Source organism: Ambystoma mexicanum, chromosome 1q (assembly GCF_040938575.1).
Source record: "Ambystoma mexicanum isolate Mex_15411 chromosome 1q, UKY_AmexF1_1, whole genome shotgun sequence".
In the NCBI taxonomy this organism is placed as follows: Eukaryota; Metazoa; Chordata; class Amphibia; order Caudata; family Ambystomatidae; genus Ambystoma; species Ambystoma mexicanum.
In genome coordinates this window covers 660375612-660398416 of record NC_090922.1, presented here as the reverse complement: position 1 = coordinate 660398416, position 22805 = coordinate 660375612, and the positions used below count along the sequence as shown (strand labels likewise).

Genomic DNA, 22805 nt, shown 5'->3' with positions numbered 1-22805 from the left:
TTTTTAGTTGCGGTCACTTCCGCTTGCAGAGTGAGTTAGTTGCAGGCACTTTCCGTTAAGCTACCCTTCACGGTGTTCCATAAGGCCAGGGTTGTCCTTGGGGTTCGTCCTTCTTTTCTTCTGAAAGTTGTGTCGGAATGTCATTTAAGCCAGAAGGTGTTTCTTCCGGCATTCTATCCTCTTCCACTTCCTGGTAAGGAAGAGGAGAGGCTCCATAGGTTGGATCCTAGGAGAGCTTTAAGTTTCTACATCTCACACATGTCCTGGGTCTGAGTGGACGATCAGCTATTTGTAGGATACGCTGGAAGGCGTTTGGGACAAGCTGTTACTAAACAGATTTTGTCTGGATGGATTATCTTGACAATTTCTGAATGTTCACGCTTGGCGGGTAAGGACCCTCCGGTAGGCCTACGGGCCCATTCTACTAGGGGTGTGGCTGCCTCTACTGCCCTGCAGAGGGGTGTTCCCATTTGCAACATTTGTGAAGCAGCCACATGAGCCTCTGTTCATACTTTTGTAAAACACTACTCCCTGGATTCTATCCATGGGCAAGATTTGGCCTTTGGTAAGGCGGTCCTCTATTCTGCAATTTAATTGGGCATTCTAAAATTCTAAATTCTTTTGCCACCTCCTTACGTTGTTACTCCTTTGGGAGTCTGTCATAGATGTGGAATACATCAGAGGAACCAATCCCTTAGAAGAAAAAATTACTTTATTACCTGGTAACTTTCTTTCGATGGGATGTTCCGACGACGTATTCCACATCGTTCCCTCCCAGCCTGCCCCTCTACAGAATTCCTTATGCGATTGCAGCAAGGGTTTCTGTAGTCATACTAGCAGAAGATTTGTGCCACACGTTCTGGAAAAAAACTACAACTGGGGCTACTAGTGCCGTGCGTTCTACTTATAACATCCGGTGACGTTGCCTCGACGAAGGCCCTTGGACAGCATATTGACGTCATTGACGCAGACGCCGAAAATTTTCCGAAGCAGCCCAGCTGTGGTGATTACCTGTCATAGATGTGGAATACGTACCATAAGCATACCTAAGCATAAAGATATCCCTTGTCAAGGTGAATACTGGTTATGACCTATGATCTTGTGGCAGAGTGAATGACTTCTTTACATACTTAAACTCTAAAAATGAGCGGATACAATTCACTGTGGGAAGTAGGGGTACCAAAACTACACTAGCTAGATGTGGAGTTGGAGCTCAGAGATGGAGTATAGACAATAAATATCTTTCACAAACCTACCGACGTGAACAACTCTTTATATTACTGCATCCAACATCTCAGACATTTATAGGACAACCTGCCAATTCCTTATGCTGAAACATATTGTCAGATAACTTGTTGAAAATGTCAACCAAGTATCTACACAGGATATCCCAGTAAAATAATGGAGGCTGCCAAAACTAAAGCAAGTTAAATGCCACAAGGAGAACTTTTGAAACCCAAGACCAGAGAGATCCCAGTTCCTTTTTACACTGAAATATTCTAGTCAGTCACCATGTGGCACGACTCATTAAGAAAAACTGGAGACTAATACAAATTGACACACAGCTACAACAGCTTTTCCCCAAACCACCACTTGCAGCATATAAGAGGGGCAGAAATGGCCTTATCAAAATGCCATTGAAGTGAAGCTGAAGACTTTGTTTCTCTGTAAAAGGTCAGGACGGGTTCAAAAGCAGAAAGTTTGGGGATCCATATAATATGGAGGGAAAGTTGCCTAAAGGAATAATCTTTCCTAACACTCCTTAGTTCAGCCTTACTGTTTAGTCAACACTACTTGCGAGGGGGTTTGCTCAACTAGTGTGAATAACTTTGCTAACCCACGGTTGACTTCAACTCCTGCCACAGGTATTGTCTTTGACAAACTCTCTTAGCAAGTACTTTTGAAACTAGTAGAGCTTTGTATGTGTACCTTAACAGCTGTATACCTTTCATTATACCAATGTGGAATGCGTTCTTTGGGCAAGCGCGTGGACGAACAGTACCTTATTTTGAGCATACGTTTCCCCTTAAACCGGACTACTGCCCCATTACCTTAAAGAGGTGTTTTGGCTTCCCTTTTTGGTTTGGCTGCAATGACCTACTTCAGGTCAGATCAAAATTTTCCAAACACTGAGGCAGTTAATAGTGACTTTTTTGTTTTTATACCTGAACTTTGTAAGCTCTGTCTGCCCAGATGATGTTTGCAAATAGTTCTTCTGGTTGCAGTTTAAAAAAAAGTTTGATTTGTATTGGATTATACTTTTTTCTTTTCCTTTTCAAACATTTATTTAATTTTTCTATCCTGTTGAAACATATTTTTCTATCTCTGTCTTGAAGTTTGTTTTGCCTTTGACTATAAATTTTCTCTCCAACAGATGTCACAAGCTGGAGGGATGGTGGTGCAAAGAATCCAAACTCTACATTTGATCAGGAAAGCAAACCTGCTGATGATGTTGCCACAGATGCCCAAGACACAAGCAATCCCGCTGAAATGCTCCAAGGTGCTGCAGCGATGCTCAAGTTAAATGGGCAGCAGCCAGGTCCTACTACACAGTACAGGGGGCTCATGCCTCCATTTGCTGGGAGTGTAAGTATTGACCTCTTAATAGTTAGTGTTAACTTTAATGTTGAAGGTATTTATATTGCGCACTGTCACCAATGGAATTGGTCCCCATGTGGATCTGAAAACAAGAATGCGGGGTCAGTTTGTCGAGTAATGAGGGAGTAGGAAAGTGAGGGAAGTGGTGTGCTTTTGGTGGCTTCAGTTTGGTTTTCACTGTGTGCTGAGCTTTGGTGTGAATGTCAGACCGATGCAAGACCTAATGTGCTGTTGGTGCAGTTTGTGTTTGTTATAGTGCGGTGAAGTGCTTGCGGTTTGCTGATTGAGAAGATGGGTGTGTGGATTGTTTCAGGTGAGTTAAGTATGCAGAGATTTGAGCATCGGGTTAGTGGGTTATATCCTAGTTCTTAGACCTTTTTCTTTCTATCCAGTTGTCTTGTATATAGGCATAATCCTTACTAGTCCATCTAATTGTTATGAATAAATTAATGGCGTGTTCCCAGCTGTATTGTGTTGAACTTATTGTATTGGGATGGGGTATGTCTGGTATCCCCCCTCTGATATTGGTGCTGTAGATTAGCAGTCGCCTACTCGCACGCTATTTATTTCCGTTGCTGGTCTCTTGGTGCTTGTGCAGTATGTAGTCCAAGGTTCTATTGATAAGTCATCCTTGCATCCCACTCTCACTGTTTAGTCCAGGGTATCGAACTGTAATATCTATCAATCAGTTGGTAAGTTGGGGTCTCGTGGATTGGCTGCCTTAGATTCTGTTTATGGACAATGCCTTGGCTTGTCCATAAACAGTGCCGGGGTTGCTTTCTTCATTCATTATGATTTCAGCTGGGTGTATGCCAGGATTAGAGGAGTTTTCTGAATAATAGGTGGTTTCTTGTGTTACGCATGTTCTTTGGTAATCGTTCCAGGTTTTTGGTGCGAGGTGAGAGAAAGAAGATCCTCAATTTTCTTTTATTGTAGGGATTTGGTTCCAAGCGAATGTCACTGCTTGATCTGAGCGTCCTTGTTGGGTGATGTAGGTCGGGACAGTTACAGCCTTGCCCTATATACCTGGCCTCGTCACCCCAAAAGGCATTGATAACAGGGCCGCCATGCCCAAACTGCACTGTCTGTTCTCCAAACTGCATTGATAGCAGGGCCGCCGTGCCCAAACTGCACTGTCTGTTCTCCAAAGTGCATTGATGGGCCTCTCTCCCACTATACAGGTGTCTCAAACTTAGCAGGGCCGCCGGGCCCAAATTGCATTGTTCTCCAAATGACATTGATAGGCCTCTCTCCCACTATACAGGTCTCTCGTGTATTAGGGTTCAGTCTCCATATTACATTGTATCATATTCAGACTGCACTAGTAGACCTGTCTCTCAAACCTAGCAAGGCTTCGATGCCCTGACTACATCAAGGAAATGAGCCCTAGCTGCGCCCCTCAGTCATTCCAGGGCCAGCACGTGCCCCCCCGTAAACATAAATGGTTAGCTCACCACAGTGAACCACGGTCAGGGAGACGGAAACTAAAGAGAGCCACAGTTAAAACCCAACTATATAACTATACAACGCTTAACTCCACCTTATGCCCCGACCGAGACAACGACAAAACTAAAACAACTCGGAATCCTACAATGCCGCCCAAACGACCCACCCAGAGGGAAAGGGAAGAAAGAACAAACACTCCAACTAAGAACCGCAACAACAGAACACACCCCCACAGACAGGTTAAAAATTCGGACCAACACTGAAAGAAGAGCCAAATCCCTCTACCTAACTCCATACCTCGCTGAGACCTGCTCACCAGATCGAACCAATGCAACGCCAAAACCAACTACATTAAACAACCTAACAAAATCAAGAAGGACGAACCCCACCAGATACAACAAGCACACAACTGAAGCAATAACACCTTACATCACCAAAGCAAGAAAAACCCACAACCCCCGGAAGACTAACGAGATGAAAACAAAAACCCTAGACTAAACCTAGAAGAACTACTCGAGGACGCCGACAACCTGAAACCTGCTCCCGAACAAGATCAGAAAACGACCCTAACAAAAAAGCCAAACCAAACTACACCTCTAAACTCCACTGCAATCTAATAAATGCAAGATCCATGTCAACACTCTACAGAGATCTTCGACCTACTCGACGACAACGGCATTGACATCCTCTTCATCACAGAAACTTGGCTGGACGACCACTACAAAATCGCACTCCAAAGCTGCCTTCCAGCAAACTTTAAATGCCTTCAAATAAACAGGAAAAACAAAAAAGGAGGAGGCATTGCAATAGCATTTAAAGAACAGCTAAAAATAAGAACAGACGAACCACTCAACATCCTCAACTGCGAGTCCATGGTCATACACCTAACGGCTAGCCCAAAAACCAACGTCACATTCGTCCTGGTGTACAGACCCCCAAGTTATGATGCATCCTTCGTCGACAACTTCATAGAAGCCATGACCAACATAGCCATCAACCACGAACACATCATACTGGGGGACTTCAACATCTGGTTCGAAGACAGTTATGCCAACTCCCAAAACTCACTGATTGAACAACTCGCCACCATGAAACTACGACAACTAGTAAAAGGGGCAACTCACTCGGCAGGACACACCCTTGACGCAATTTTCGCAGAGGAAAAATTCATCACCACTGCACCGCCAATACAAATACTGTGGAGCGACCATCTAATCATCCCATTCGTAATCACTCTGCCTACTCAAGTCTGCATCCAACCTCCCAAACTCACAACCACCACAAAAAGAAACTGGGAAGACGTCAAAAAAAGGCAACCTATTCGATCGACTGGAGGTAACCAAGCCCTCATTAACAGAACTAGACCTAGTTGACCTAGATTGGAAAACTGAGATTTCACAAATGGATTGCAGACACAATTGACAAGATGGCCTCAGAAAAACCATTCACACCATCAAAAAAGAGAGCAATGGCCAAATGATTTACCCCACTACTAAGCAACATGAAAAAAGAAAACAAAAAGATGGAAATGGAATGGAGGAAAGATTACAACCCAGACAAAAAAACACTGTTCCAGAAGCAAATTCGCGCATACAAGAAGGAAATTCAAAAGGCAAAGAGAAGGCATTATGATGACAATCACAAATGCCACCAACACACAAAAAGAAATGTTCCGCATCATTAAAGAAATGAGAAACCCACCAGGCTGTGACAACACCCCAACCCCCTCGGAGAAACTATGCAACAACCTTGCAGACCACTTACAAAAAAAAAATCAATGATATCGGACAAACCATCCAACAGAGGCCAACCAGCAGCACCATCCAACCAAACAAACCTAACTTAGAACCGCAGCACAAACTCAACAACTTCCCTGAAATATCAGCAGAGGCATTCGCAATGCTGGTAAAACACAGCAAGAAAGCGGGATCACCGATGGATCCCTGTCCCCCGCACATCTAGAAATCAATCCTCACACAAGGAACGCCAGCAGAATACTTCAGAAACCTTCTAAATCTATCACTGGCAACAGGAACCGTACCAAGGATCTTCAAATCGGCTTACATCAAACCTTTTCTGAAAAACACAAGCGGGGACGTAGATTATCTCTACAACTACAGACCAATCTCCAACATCCCCTTCACGGCCAAACTCCTCAAACCTACGTATACAAACTAACCCAAGAATACGTCGGAGAACACCCCCTGCTAGACCAAGCTCCAGTCGGCTTCAGACCCACAAGAAGTACAGAAACAGCACTACTATCCATCTGGGATGACCTAAAAACAAACGCAGACCCCAACACAAAATCAGCCCTTATTCTGCTCGACCTCTCTGCAGCCTTCGACACAGTTAGCCATGACACCCTAACCAAAAGACTAGAAGACATAGGCATAACAGACACAGCGCTACGCTGGACTAAATCATTCCTAGCAGACAGAACTGAAACCGTTTGGATCAAACCCTTCAAATCCACCCCACAAGTCAACGACTGTGGAGTACCACAAGGATCCTTACTATCACCACTGTACTTCAACATCTACCAAACCCCAGTTATCAGAATCTTCAAGAAACACATCAAATGCTACAACTACGCAGACAACACTCAAATCTACAAGATCGAAGACACCCAAGCCGATCATTCAAACTTAACCGACTGTCTAAAAGAAGTCTTCAACTGGATGAATGCCAACAACCTGAAAATCAATCCAGGAAAAACAGAAATCATGACGATATCCAAAGACCAAGAGAAGGAAACCGCCATCCCGTGCCCAATGGAAATGGGATCTGCACCATCACCATCTAAGGTAGTAAAAAATCTGGGAGTCCTGATGGACAACACCCTAACCTTATAACCGCAAATAAACGCAACAGTCAAATGCTTCTTCCTCCTTCACACAGCAAGAAAAATACTACCTTTCCTCTCCTTCACACACAAAACACTCCTTATCGTCGGCCTCATCATGTCAAGTATCGACTATGCAAACAGCCTCTAGCTCGGTATACCAGAATACCTACTGAAGAAGCTAAACGGATCCAAAACACAGCAGCCAGACTACTCCTCAAACTATCCAGAAGAGACCACATCACCCCGGCCTTAAAAACACTACACTGACTCCCAGTAAAACACTATCACTTTCAAAACAATGTGCATAACGCACAGGGCAATCTGCAGACAAGGAGCAGAATTCCTACAAAAGAAAATAACAAGCTACAAGCCAACGAGACCGCTCAGGTCAACCAACGAAATCCGACTGGAACAAAAACCTTACATCAAGAAAAAACTCGGAGGCACCGCCTTCTACCACTTAGCCGCGAAAACCTGGAACAACATCCCAAAAGTAATAAGGAACACCAAAGATCACCTTAAATTCAGAAAATTACTAAAAACCTGGCTCTTCAACACCAGAGACTAAAACCGAAACAACAATAAGACAAATGACTCAACAGGAAAGGACATTGACAAGCCCCTAGAACCGACAGAAGTACTCTGAGCACCAGTAGGGCTGACGCTGGACACAGGGGGTCCATCTGCGAGACCCAGAGAGACGGAGGCAACAACCCCAGCCAATCCTTACCATCTCCCACCGCCCGTACAGCTACAACTAGGTACCACGGGGTTGTGGAACGAATGAGATACCACCAATCACCACACAATCGGAAGTATGGACACTAGCAGGTGCGCTGGTCATGTGGGTGGGGGTGAGGAGCATGCAAAGTTATTGAGGGAGCGGACAGAGGGGACAGCTAAATGCTCAAGCGGCCTCGATGCAAAACGGGCACGTACCTTCTGAGGCACAGGGTGCGCAAGCATCCCGTCGTGTAAGATTACACAAGCCCAACCGGTTAATCCAGGATAGAGATACCAAATAACCAATACCACTAACAATTTCCTTCTCTGCATACACCTCTCAAACTCCAAATCAAACACAACCACAAACCTCCAGCACAACAAACCGCACAAACTTCACTACACTGCAACAACAAAACAAAAACACACACTCTCACATCAGCACACGGCTACCGGCCGTATACACCCCAGGCCCAGCCGACGGAACCACCAATCTGAGGCTGCCAACAGCACATCACTGTAATCTTGCACTTTTCCAGCCTCCACCCACTAACCCACCTCTCCCTCCCTCTTTCAGAGCCGCCAGAGCGCAGGGGGACCACGCTGGTGGTGATAGTGCGCGGTACTAATGTCCTTTAACATTAACATGTAGGCTTAATTTGTCTCTCAGTAAGTCTGGGCCTTGGTTATGGATTGTTAAAGCAGTTTGCGAAGTTTGGTGTGATGAAAATTCCACATTACTAGAAAGCATGTTTTACAGTAATGTTCAGTTTGTTATGAACTGAATTGTGTTGGAGCTTAAATATTTTCCATTTCAGTGTATCTTGTGTAGGACATTTTCCAACAGCCCTCTGTGTTAGGACAGTTTTTCTGAAGTCCAACTAAGGGCTTAATAAAACCATTCAACTGAGACAGTACAAGACTCCACTCCTAGTATAAGACTGTACCACCTGCGTTCATAGTAGTGTAGACCGAGCAGCCAGGCTTAATTAGACAACTGCAAACGAGTCGAACCGTTTCTCCTTGCTGTAAGAAAAATTCACGATCGCGAAGTGGTTCCCCCCACTTATCGTATAGAAATTCGAAGAAAGGGCGCCATAGGTCGCCATCTTAAAGTTCCTCTCGGGCGGGTCATGTGCCCAACTAACACTGCGTCACCAACTGAGTGGGACTATTGTAGACTAAAAATGATGAAGGCGTTCGAGAATGCAGCCTTGACCTCCTCGAGTACACTCAAGCCATGCTCCGGTCGAAAGGCCTGATGAGCATAACCGCTGTGCTCCTTTGGGTCCGGCAGGCAAAACTCCTCTAGGGTGGTTTAAGGATCCCTCGAGTTGAGGAAAAGGCCCTTTGAGGACTGAGTTGTCGGTGCAGAAAGATGCGTCATCAGTGCCAAAAACTCATGACAGGTCAACTCTTCGAGCACCTCGACGCCACAGGTGTCGAAGCCGTCGACGCAGCCTTCGTAGCCGTTCACAGCTGCGACGATTTTGACTCCTTTGTTGACAAATATTATGACCCCATCAGGTACTATTGTGGAAACATATACCCCTTTGTCCAGGGCTGACTTTAAAGTCTCTTTCCTCCATTTATGAGGATGCAGAGCCATCATCGGATGAATCTAGGCCTTTGGCCTCCAATATGGTACGAAATCAGTCCCTGAAGCCCCAATTTCTGAAGAGTCCAGAATAAAGGATCTCCAACAATGTCTGCATGATGCCAGGGGTTTCGACACCTCACCAGAGGTGGAGTTTGGCAGATCAGATCTGTTTGATCATGCAGCGGTTACAGGCAGTTGATGTCTAGGGTAGTTGAATGTATGGGATGGGCTAGACCAAGTCCAGTTTTTGAACAAGATGTCTTGACTGATATTTTGGACAAGACCTCAGGAAGACCCAATTGTGCCATTCCATGCAGCTTTGCTAAAGCGTGTAGCTACCAATTGTTAGGTGCTTGAACTCAATCCGGCGGTCAAAACATTGACCCTAAATGCAGGGTGTCTAGCAGTGACCCCTATTTATCAAAACACCCAAAACTGGAGAGTGATGGTACAAGCTGCCACCTCAACCACTAGACAAAATGTCTACCCTACTATCCATCCTGATGGGGGTGATAAGCGCTACGATGCCCTAGCCAAAAAGAAATTCGGCTGGAAGTATGGTCCTGCAGTTGGCCAATGCCACGTGCACGTTGGCAAGGTTCACCCACGCCCTTTTGGAGTGTATATCCATGGCGGCAGACCATATCCCTGAAGGAGAAGAACAAGACTGGTTTTTAAACCTAGTCAAGGATGGAAAGGACGCGATGTGTGAATCCCTCCAGACTGGTCTCAACTCTACTGACTGCACCAGCAAAGCAACGGTGGCTATTAGTTATGCGTGTGTTTGCCTGGTTGAGAAAGTCAGGATTTGCTCCAGACGGAAACAAGGCTGATGAAAGTTTGGAGGAAATGCAAACTTGGGCAGCAGCAGCCAAATCCCTTGGTGCTGCAATTTAGACAACCTCTAAATCGCCCCACAGCTTTGCCCTCGAGGTACTCTACATTTGGAAGAGGCAGAGGACAGTCTGTTGAAAGAGGCTAAAGAAGATTCCCCATTGGTGGATGGGGAAGAGGTACTAAAACCGCCTTAGCAGCGGCTACTTTGCCATCAGCCACCCCAAAAGCTGAGATCTTTGGTCAGAAGACCGCAGTGGGAGGCAGACGGTCACAGCATCTGATAGAATGGCTATTACTTCAGATGCAGCGTTACTGCCTATTGGGGAGAATTATCATTTCTGTGCTAATTCCCGTCTACCTTAAAGATCCTCGGCTCTTTTTATGGACATTTAATTTTTATCTTGGAGGGCGTGAGACCTTTTTCCCAAACTCTTGTATTTTCTCTGATTTAGACTCATGTAACACTTTTTAAGTTGCCCTCACTACATTTAATGGCTGGTGTAAGTGGTTTATTCTTCCTACAGTTTTGCGTTTTTACAGCAGGCTGAATCCTCAGCTGCAGTATTGCACCCTTGATGCCCATTTTGTCAAAATGGCCCGGGGCTGTCATGATCCCTGTCCCTAGCCCTCTTAGGCAAAACACTGAAGCCAGGCCACGATCCCCCACAAGGACCGTAAAGGCCTCCCCATCCCATCTGAGACCCACTTGGAGTCAGACCTGGCGCCTGTGGCGCCAGGCTCAAACGTGACTGAGGAGAGGCTTGGAACTGGAGTTGGTAATGCACTTTGTGCAATATGGATGCCCCCACATAACTCAGTTCCATGAACTGAGTTATGCGGTCTAGCTTTTTGGGTGTGGTTCGACCTAGAGATACCTGGGATACCTGGAGGCTATATAAACCACGCCTGGGCAGAGAAACACGCTTTGCGTTACTCTGCGCCTGCAGCGTGACACTCGCCGTGTTCGGATTGGTCTCCTGAAGGCCTTCGCCTTTCCTCCGCATCCCGCATACCTGAAAGAACAAGAACAACATTAACATCACACTTGCCTTGAGGAGAATCCTGCTTCCATCCATTGTTCCTCCGGTCCTGTGGACAGCCTTTCGGCGGCATCATCTCATTTTCGGAACGCCGCATCCTGGGAAGAAAAGAATGAAGGGAAAAGACATTAGTAAGCATTCTTGTATCCCGATTCCCCTAAAAAAGTAAGAAGAGTCGCATGCTTACCTGGACTCGAGCCGCTCATGATATCTTCAGCTCCGGAGCACGCAATCGACCTATAAAGGGAAATGACAACACAGGTTAGCACATAAGGATAAGAAGGTGCCGCGCATTGCGCTTTACTCGCCGCACCGTATTCTCTCAGCCGGCAGCCATACTGGGACATTGCAGCAGCCTGCAAGGGACAAAGGGACATAGATCAGCACAAGAAAAGGTGAACAGCGCCATACATCGTGCTTTCTCTCACCGCTTAGTGCTCTGCTCCCCCTAAGCAGCATCAACGACCCCCTCCAGCATCTAAAGGGCGAAAGAGGGACATTATTGGGGACAAGAGACAAGAAAAGGACAGTTCACCAATAATCAATAAACCTACCTTGTTCGGCTAGAGGTACAGCAAACCCAGACTCATTGGGCCCGCACCAGTGAAGCAACGAGGTCGCGCAGTGCCCACATCAATCGACACACCCCTGGACTGAAGAGCAGGACGGAGAGCACACGACACAAGAATACAAGGTGAGGAGAGGATCTAGGGGGAAGGTTTGGTCCTCAAGGGAAGTGGGGGGTCAAGCAACCAGAGACCACAAAGTTCAAATCTGGAAATCCTGTATTTCAGGCCCAGACCCCAGTTGAACAGATTCCAGGGAAGGGTTTGAGATCGTGCGGTTCAATCTGGCTGAGTGGTGTCCCCGTGGATATCGGGTGAGCATTACAGGTCTTCTTTTTTCACCATTTCTTGTTTGTGAGGTCCTTCTTGAGATTTACTTTGGACTCCAAACCAGGTTTGGTCCCTCTGTTCGTTTTGTCTTCGGCTGGATTCACTGGTGAAGCCCGCCTCTGGCTCCAGCGGATGTTTCTTCCAGTGGTCGACTCTGGCTTCTGTTCGAGACCTCATCTTTTCATGCAGGTTTCTCCCATTAATGCACAGCCTAGCTGTCGTTCACACAGCAGGGTGGCTGCCCTCCAAGGATAGCCAGCCAGCCAATCTGCACTGGGTGCATTCGGGTAACAAAGGAGACTAAGGACAGGGAGTTTCGAGCACCTTCCTCGCTACCTGCCCTGCCAGACACTGGAGCCAGAGGTGGGTTTCAGCACTGAAGCCTGCCAAAGGCAAAACAAACAAAAGAGTTAAACCTGGTTTGGCGCTCAGATTAAAACCCAAGAAAGACCTCAAAACAAGAAATGGCGAAAAAAGACCGGGCCATTTTGACAAAATGGGCACCCATGTGTGCAATACAGCAGCGAGGATTCAGCCTGAGGTACAAAAGCACAATGGTAGGAAAATTAAACCACTGCCACCAGTCATTAATTGTAGTGAGGGTAACATAAAAAAATTGTTACACAAGTAGGAAAAGGGGCTACTAAGTAACCGACCCCCCCAGTACTTCATAAAATGGGGTGTACTGGACCTACATAGGAAGAACAGGTGAGTAAAGTCAACTTCAGTACTCTTGGGAACAGTAGTTCACCCAAGAGAAGGTATTTAAACCTTATGAGAAATCGAAAGGACTTCTGTGTGACACGGCACTGAAGGTGCTGTGTCACAATACAAAAGGTAGAATCCTATGGAGTTTGTCAGACTCCAAAATAAAAGAACCTGAGTCCAAATCGCATCACAGACCAAAAAATACGAGTGTGAGAAAATGTTCACTCACTTCAGGATAAAAATTAAGTCTTAAAGTCTAGCAAAAGAGCTGGGTGTCTCTATGGTTGAAGGGAATTAGCACAGAAATGACAATTCTCCCTAACATGGTAGTACATGGCCACTGTGTTGTCCATCATTATCTTTGCCCCCTTACAGACGGCAGAAAGGCCTTCAGCGCTAGTCTAATTGCCCTCAGCTCCAAAAGGTTGATGTGTAGTTTGGACTCAATGTTGGGGCAAATTCTCATTACTGTGAATTGCCCTCTACCTTGGAGACCCCTAGCTCTTTTGCTGAACTTTAGGACTAATTTTATCGTCGAGTAAGCCCTTTTTTCTCTCACTCAGGTTTTTCGGTTCTATTTGGACTTTGCCTTTCTTTTGGTTTTGGAGTCTGACAAACTCCATAGGCATCTGCTTTTTGTATGGTGACGCACAGCACCTTCAGTGCAGTGTCACCGAGAAATCCTTAAGATTTCTCTTAAGGCTTAATTACCTTGTCTTGGGTGAACTACAGTTCCCAAGAATAGTAAAGTGAAATTGACTTTACTTACCTTACCTACCTCCAAGAAGGAGACTTTAACAAGGAGACTTGTTCAATAAGAGGCATTAAGTAAACATTAATGAGGACCTTGGACAGAGGGAAGAAGGTGAAAGGTAGGCCATACTTGTACTCCTTAAATACATTGGGGTATCACCTGATCAAGCTCACATCAGAGTAAATGCACCCTTTTAGGGAATTAAGGCCATGAGTCTATCTTGCAAGAGATAACAAACTTTGATCTTTACAGAAAATGAGGATGGGAGCAAAGAACTATGCTCATCGACGGTCTGTTCTGTCCCCCCAACCGCTGCAAGCTCCTGAAGACTGGTGCTGGGCCTGGAGCTTAAATACTCTTGACTTGGTTACTGGATACTGGCAAAGGCTTCCTTTCTTCATCAGCAATTTCTGGCAGCCATGCTGCTTAACATATTAATACCTTACATAGGCAAACACTGCGCCCTGCAGATTTTTACAACCCTTGAGGCCTAGTTCCAAGGAAAAACATTTTTATAACTAATTTTCATTCATACTCCTCATCTTAATCATATTTTTATGTGGTCCTACAATCTTTTAAACCTGATTTCATAATTCTGCATGTCACACATTGAATCTGTACACTCCTACTCTGTACACTCCTAGTCTGCATGGAATTTTGATGAACAAGAACAATGTGCTCAGAGCTAACCTCGGGGATGCAATGCCTGTAGTCTTTTAGCACAAGCTGTATTCCTTCTGACAGAGGATTCTGCTCTTAACCGTGCTCTGAGAAAACTAAATACAATGTAAAATGTTTATAAATTCATTCAACTAAGTTATTTGCACCTTATTTCAATCCTTACTATATTTATTTAGTGACTGGCCACGCCTGTGATTATTTTTGCATGGAAAAGGCTTTCTCGCTGCTTTAGTGCTTAAGAATCTTGCCTAGTTGTAAAGTGCTTGAGGGGTGCAGGAAGGCGCTAGCCAAAGCACTGGCTCCTCCCCAACATTCCAGTGTTGGGGAGAATACTCATGAAAGTGCTAATTCCCTTTACCAATTTGGCTGGATTTTGAGGACTTTTTCCCCACTCTTTCATGTATTTTGATGTGTGTTTTACATTTGTGTTCTTTTATTATGGAGTTTTAGATAACTCCATAGGCATCATCTTTTCATGTGTTACACAGCACCTTCAGTGCAGTGACACAGGGGGATGTCTTTTTAAACTTCCCAAAGGTTTAAATACCTTCTCTTGGATAAACTACTGTTTCCCAGAGAATGTAAAGTGAAATTGACTTTACGAGTCTTTCCAAATTCCTAGACCCAGCACACAACATCTTACAATGGAGTGCTTACATAGTATCCCGTGTCCAAATACTCATGTAGCAGTCAAATGCTACCCTTTCCTATTGAAAAGGCTGGTGGCAGTGGTTTTACAACGAACTACCATGATTTTTCCCGACCACGAACACCGGTAGCTAAAAATCACAGGAGCCATGTTTTTCAAGATGGCCATTTAAGTCCTTTTTTAAACGGGCCCTGTTCTTTTTTTCGCTGGTTCTTTTTGGAAAGGTCCTTCTAGTGTTTGACTTCGCGCCAATCCAGGTTTGGTCCCTTGGTTATTGTTCCTTTGGCTGGCTTCAGGACTGAAGACTGCCTTGAGCTCCAGGGTGTCTGGTGGGGGGAGGAAGTGAGGGAGGTGCCCACAACTCCCTTTGCTTAGTCTTCTAGGAGACCCAAATGCACTGGGGCGTGATTGGTTGGCTGACTAACCAGCAAGGACAGCCACCCTGCTAGGTGAGTGACAGCTAGGCTGGAATGAAAGGGAGAAAACTGTTTAAAAGGCGAGTCTCTTGGACTAGAAAGCAGAGTTGACCACTGGAACGAAAGCACTGAAGATGAGCTGGAAGGGGACGGCTGCTGCAACTCCTGAACCGTTGGTTTGCCTGGTGAACGGCTGCTGCAGGTCCGAATTGCCAAACTCCATTCGACAGAGAAGCTCCTTCAAGGACGGCTTCTTCCCTTGAGTTGGTGGGACCAATCAACTCGTAAGACACCTGGATACCTTTCTCAATGCTGGTCAGGATTAACCCGGGAGAGGGACACTAGTTTTGTTCTTGAACCTACAGCTATTGGAACTGAAGTGACTCCATCTTGTTTGCTTTCTTCAACAATTCCGTGCAGTGCAGGAGTCCCCCCTGACGTCGTCCTTTTGTCCCCACGACTGAGGCTCAAGAACAGTGAGATCTGCAGGACCTGCCAGGGACCACTACTTCAGCATTTTTCTTCATACAAAGGTACAGTGCCAACCCGATTGAGAGAACGCCACTCTCGCTGTGAAAGTTCGTGAAACTTTCACAACTTGCAGGCCTAACCAGTTTGTGCCCCGACAAATGATTCTTTTTAGTCTAAGCTACTTTTGAGAACTTTTGCAAATAGACACCGTTTGCTACCAGAACTGCTCTTTCCTATCCAGAAAACTAGCCAATTGACTTTGGCCTGGCCTATTGACTTGAACTATTCTGGTGAACTGAAACTATTTGCCCTGCCTCGACAGTATATGTGAGCTATTCTACTTACTTTTGTCCTTTTTGCTCACTGATAAGTAACTGAACTGCCATTGAGCTCCTATTTCAGAGGGGCTCAAACTGTCTCAAAAGCTTAGTTTTGTATTGAAGTTTATGGGTACATAATATTAAGTTGCCTCCTTCTAGTGAAATGTTTTCTAAATGATTGTGTAATAAATTACTGTTTTTACCAAGAAACCTTGAGTATAAGTGTCTACTTGAACCACTGTGATTGAAAGTTCTCTGTGTAACTACTTGTACTGCTCACTTTCACTCTTGAGATCAGTCATGCTGCTCGGCTCGCTACCAAAAACTGTGTGGTACAGACTTGTACGAAAGGTTGATTTGGCTAACACCTGTAGTCCTAATTGCGGGTAATGGTTCCAGAGAGTGCTGCCTGAAATTCTGCCTAATGCCCCCTTTTGTTACTTCTACAGTAACATACTCATCCCCACCCGGCATATCTACAACCCCAGAAATATGAGTAGTTATGCTGTTTATTGTATATCAAGGTGTTTTAGATCCCCCAATTGATATCATCATTGCACTATTGGGGACTATAGGAACACATCATCGGAGACCTCATTGGCACGTGCAGAAGACAACCAAGAAGAACACGATTACAGGAGCCAGTATTTTTACTCCTGCCTCCAGCCATGACGAGACCCAATTAAAGGCAAGCGATAGCCAATGTGATCTGAATGCCACCTTTTTTCTCTTGATTTAAAAACCTAGATTGTGCACCGCCTTGATGACTTGGGATAGTGACCCATTCACAGCATCCTCCGGGGGTAGAAAGTACAGCAGCTGCTTGTACCCCAGGAACCAAAAAGTCTCGTCTGAGCTAAAAAGTCAATACTTGTCAGGTATTCCTCTGAGCAGTGCCGGACAGTCTTTTGAGACCGGTTTAAGATTTTCTTTCATCTCCGACGTTGAATCGTCCTTTTTCTGTCAGCATACCAAATTCCTTTGTGATATGCAAGCTTCTTTCTGCTTCTTTAGGTGCAAGGGTGGCTGTTGGCACCTCGAAAGGCATTTCTTCACCCTTCAGGTGTTCTTCCAGGATTGCTAGTACCACTGAATGCAGGGTGGCCAGTGAACACTTGCCCCTCCAAGATGATTGGAGTTGCAGGTAGGCTTGTCGGCTACAAACCAGTAGTAATCCATTACTGCTGCTGTACATTTCGTCATACCAGGAATCACAAGAGTGTGGTTGCACTGTGTGCTTGCACCACCAGGAACTGTTCCTTCATTGCTAAAACAAAGTAGCACTGGCTTCTTCATTGTTGCAATCTATGTCAGCCTTGTGATGTGTGAACTATATTTGCGCAGGCATAGTCTCTATATTTCCTCTCTGCTGTACTCTTATCAGCCCATCTGCCAGGCACATCACTGTGGTGCCTGCCATTTGTCATTGTCATTTGATTAACCTCATAAGGAGAAATATGGTCCTTGTAGACAATGGCAGTATTTTGTGTTGCCATTGCATAACGCTGGGTCTAGATCAATGCTCCTCAACTGCACATTATGTGCCTGGAATGTGCCCTTTTTCTGGTAGAGTGCAAGATGTACCCAGCATTGTGCCTCTGTAATTGGGACTGGATGTGTGTAACGATCACCTGGTATCCACAGGGACGTCACGCAGCCTATTCCGACCTTTTACAACCTCAAACCCTTCCCTGGAGTCTACTCGACTGGAGACTGGGCCTTGTTTTTTTGAAAGTGTGCTCTCCGTCCTGCTTTCAGCGCAGGGGCGCGTTGATTGATGCGGGTTTGTTGCTGCCTAGTTACTTCACTGGCAAGAGTCCGACAGGTAAGTATGAGTCTTTTGAACAGTTTTCTAACTTTGTTCCTTTTCGGCGTCCGGGGGTGGCGATGTGCTGCTGAGATGAGTAGCGCTGAAGGTGAGTGAGAGCGCGATGCGACCCTTTCGTATTTGTATTGGACTGAGTTCTTTTTCTGTCTTTTGTGCCGCAACGTTTTCACTGTGGATGCCGGTTCTGAAGAAGGAATGCGGTGAGTAAGCGCGGTATGCAGCGCCTCTAGATGTTTCCACGCTAACCTGGAGTGTCTTTTCCCTCTTGCAGATGGATGAGAAGTTCCAGAGACAGAGTTTCCCCAGAGCGGCTGGGATTCAGGTAAGCGTTTGACGCTCGTACAGTCTTTAAAAATAAGCGAAGATTTGCTGAATGCTTACTAATGCCTTTTTTCTGTTCTTTTCCTTAGGAAGCGGCGTGCCGGGATGGGAATGACACCGCCGAAGATGCCCGCAGAACAGAAGGAGCGATGAATGATCGGCAGAAGCGCCGCAAGGTAAGGCTGTTCCTAACGGTGTTCTTGTTCTAGCAGGAGCTGAGCCCAGAAGAAAGATGCAGGCCTACTGGAGACCGATCCGAACACGTTGTGTCACGCTGCAGGTGCAGAAAACAAAGCATGTTTCTCAGCCTGGGCGTGGCTTAAATGGTCTCTGGTTATCCCAGGTGTCTCTGGGCTCAACCACACCCAAAAGACTAGACTGCACATGCAGTTCAGGGTACCAAAATATGTGGGGGCATCCATCTTGTCCCCATCAATGCACTAAAAGTCTAATCCCCAATGTTATCCTATGGGAGTGAGTGAGTCTGGTTCTACAAGCGCCAAGTCTGACTCCAAGTGGTTCTTTGGAGGGATGGAGAGGCCCTTGAGGGCCATGTAGGTGATCGTGGCCTGGCTCCAGCCTGACACCTTGGAGGGCTGGGGACATGAGGGGCAGGAATCATGACAATGTGGAACTAAAACCTTAGGAGCCCCTGATGATTGCGGGATAAGTGCACACATGTAACAGCTTTCTTTGATTATATTCCTTCCTGCAATGCGCATATCCGAGTACCAGCTATTCAATGTTGCTACATTCTGGACATCAGAAATAGTTTCAAAGCCCAACCCCTTATATAAATCATACGTCATTCATATTTTCCGTTTCGTTCGTCTAAGAAAACTTGTAAGGGTGGCCGGCAAAAAGTGAGACATTTTGTGATTGTGTTCTTGTTTCATACATATATTTATACTAGTATTTTCCAACTGTTCACCCCGCCCCCCACACCCACTTTATTTATCCACCCCATATAACAAACATCCCTTCGTCCACTCCAACGCCCACAACCAGTTTCATACAAAACATAGTACTTTATATAATACATAGTTCCTAGTACAAATTACTTTTGTCTTAATCTAATCCCTACATAACAGAGGTCGGTCAGTCATCTTTGCTTATTCCTGGAAAGGAGAAAAAAAAGTTATCAAAGAGAAAAACAAAGAAAGAGCAGGAGGGAGGGCCTTCCAAAAAAAACTAAAACAAATTGGAAAAATAAAAATTGACAAAAGAACACAAATGAGAGGAAAAAGCAGGCGTGTGCCACTGCACTCCACCCTGGCATGGATCCTCAAAAATGTCTCTTCTTTGGCTATGCCCATACTAAACTTTGCCTTGTCTCAGGTGCTCTTATGACATCCGAGATGGACCCAATATTCAACTCCTTCATACGGACGGCGAGAGGATTACAGAACACCACCTCATTTGGACCTTTAAACCTGGGGCTGATCAGTTGCCCAGATAATAATGGTCCAGTTATCATATGGGCAATGCGGTGTGTGGACCATGGTCTCGCTTTCTACAGGGGTGGTCACTATTTCTCCCCCCTTACCGTGTCCCACTACCGCCCCTGGGTGGCACCATGGGTCAGAAAATAAAAACTGTAGGTACTTGCCAACACATTGTCACAATTTGAGGCACTGCATTTACTAATACCTTGATACCATTAAAACATGTATGTAGGACCACAGGAACCCCAAGGACTACTGACTCCCTTTCTACTGCATTGATTATTACCTTTGCTTGAGCTACACACATCCCTGGAGTGAAACACACTACCCCTTGATCTGTGAATGATAGTTGTATTTATTGTACTGAGCAGATCCCTACCCAACAAGTTCACAGGGGAACTCTCTGAATATAACAAGGGGGCTCGTACTACCTCCCCTACCACTTTTATATCCGGCTCCTCAGTGTTTGGAACTGCAGAAATAGTCCCAGAGAATCCTTGCATGTAAAGTTTTACCTGATAATGGAAAGTTCCCCTTCATGATGCATGATTTGGTTGCACCTGAATTTACCATAAATATAAATTGCCAATTTCCTCCTCCACCAAGGGCTCCTCTTAAGGGTGTGCGGTTATCAATAGAATTGGACATGCAAGTGCTTTCTGTGGGCTGTCCTAATCAGAATATGTAGTTGTCTGGGGGAATGAAAAAGGGCCGCCCCCGCAACTCCTTGGAATGGGGCCCCTGCTCCCCCTGTTATCCTGTTAAACAGTTTTTTCACCCTGTGTAGTTGTTTCCCTTACCTATCGGCCCCATAAGGGAACTGATTTTGACCCCCTTGCCAAATTGCTGTTGGCTTCTTCCTTGAGGCCCTTGGAATCCCTGCCCTGGAGGTGATGTCCCATAATGAAATCTTATCCCATTCCTATTCCTGCATTCCCTTGCGAAATGCCCCCATTTCCTGCAATACCAGCACTGTGATGTTCCCAATCCTCCTCCTAGAGGCCCTATCCTCCCAAAGCCTCCTGCTCTTGCTCCTCAAAATCCCCCGTATCCCCTTGGTGCTCCTTCACACTGCCACTGTAGGTTGGGGTACTGTCCCTCCAACCCATTGCCGCTGTCCTCCTTTACCCCATAGTGACGCATTTGTGGCATTACCAATTTGTTGAGGATCTCCTGTCCTTTCGCCCTGAGCCGGTGCCTTCACTGGTGCTTGAACGACAACCTTATTTTGTTTCTTTTCCACTAGTTTTGCCTCATTTGCCACTTCTGGGCTGTCTCCGTGTCCCGCTCCTTGATTCTCTTACAATTGTGGACTATTATACTTTGTATCTTTGCCCACCCTTTGGCTTCAATTCCCACAATTTTATTTGGTGCCTTCTGGACCGCTTTTGGTAGTCCCTTCTTTATAATAAAATAGAAAAATTGTAGTGTCAACTCTCCACATTTCCTGTAACTTAAGAATAAACCTAAGTGGGTCCTCATCACCCATAGTGCACTGCATTAAAGAATGTAAGTCAGGGGTATCTGGGTACATCCTTCGTAGGGCATCCCATACCCTTAGCTCATCAAACATCAAAGGTTGCTCCATGTTCTTTATCTGCAAGACTTACCCCAGCCCTTGCCCATATGTCACCCGCCTGGTCCCCAATTATGGTGACCAGTAGACTTAGTCTCCTAGTGCTAACGCTACCCGGGCTGTTTGTTTTTAAAATTCATAGATCCATTTACTAGCTGTCTATAAGCTGAGGGAGAGCTTTAATCCATTTTTTGTCCATTTGAGGCCATGGCACATACTGCATTATCCCTACTCCTTTATGTATAAGAGGCATCTGCATATCTATTGTTTTCTAACCCTTTATTAGTATTCTGATCTTGAACTACCATGATTACATCTAGTCTATTTCTTGGTCTGTCCCTCACCACTGCCTCTTCTGGCAGGGATGGGGTTCTCACTGCCTCCTCTCCTTGATGATCTTCTTGCCCTGCATTTTCATGATTTCTACCAGCTTCATCTTCCCATTCATTTTCCCTTGCTTGTTCTACTTCTTGTCCCAGGACCATCAATACCTTCGCTCCATCATCTTTTTCAACAAACATTTGTTATTGCCTCAGGATTAAACCTAAACAAAAAAATCTGACTTACAATCCCCTGTTTTGTGCACCAGTACCCTTCTTTCTGGTGATACTACTTCAGGTTCTTGTAACCTAACAAACCTTTTCTCCAATGCTCTTAATTCGCCATCTGTCTACTTGTAGACCCTCTAGGTACATCAATGCTACGGGCATATTGGAGCTTGTGGATGGGTTATATGGAGGTGCAAAAGCTCTTGAGTCGCCTCCCTCCCCTCCCCCAAACCCCTTTCCCTAGTTTCTAATTCAGATAATCCTGTTGACGCTCTCTACCTCTGGAGGCTTATAGACCGGGTTTTTATACTCTACTGCAGGTTTAGGCGCTACGGGGTATACAGGGTATATCTCTGTACATTCAATCTTTTTCCCCTTTCTGTTCTTCCATATCTTCAACTATTTGACAGATATCTAGAGTCTTTCTTTTAGACTTGTTCACTTCATTTTTTTCTGCTACAAAGATGGACTTTTTTTTGTTAGCATGTTTGTTATGCGAGCCCTACTCTGGCCAGGAACAGGACGTCCCCTTTTCCGTTGTTTCTACCATCTATTGTTTGTTCTTCTGTCACAACACGGTGGCAGAACCATATGCATGTGTTTTATTGGAGTTTCTTCCTCCATAAATTTGCGCGTCCCTAATGTGTCACTTAAACCCTACTGCTATGCTTCAGCTTTTTTACACAAATACAGATCAATCCACTGCCTCCCCGCCCACCCAACCTTCTTTGACACTGTCTCCACTTTGATTACACACACACCGCGACTAATCCATCTACCTTTCTTTTTTACCACAAAAGACAGCAAGAGAAAATATACACAAAATAGACTGCCATCCAGGCCCATTCCTAATACCGAGCCACTACCTCTGTAATACCACTTATTGCTTTTGTCGTAAGAAGAATGTGTGGTACTATCTTCTCAACCTGTTATGGCTGAGGATCCCTTACCTCCGAGTCCTTGTAAGCTGAGGTTCCCGTCTGCCATTATAAAAAGTGGAAAAACATAATACGCAACAATTTGAATACATAACCATCCCCTGTCCAATATACTCTTTAACACATCACCTGAAATCCGATCTACTCCATTGACCTCGTACA

General features: G+C 45.4%; 1 protein-coding gene across 7 annotated transcripts in view; it reads left to right on the top strand.

The window, feature by feature from the left end:
• The window catches only part of PRRC2C (proline rich coiled-coil 2C), a 1565218-nt gene that overhangs the window by 174098 nt on the left and 1368315 nt on the right, over positions 1-22805 (top strand). For all 7 annotated transcript variants that reach the window (XM_069641251.1, XM_069641250.1, XM_069641252.1 and 4 more), the window contains exon 6: positions 2375-2586. In XM_069641251.1, coding sequence (XP_069497352.1) covers positions 2375-2586 — 212 coding nt within the window. The remainder of the gene's footprint in view (positions 1-2374; positions 2587-22805) is intronic.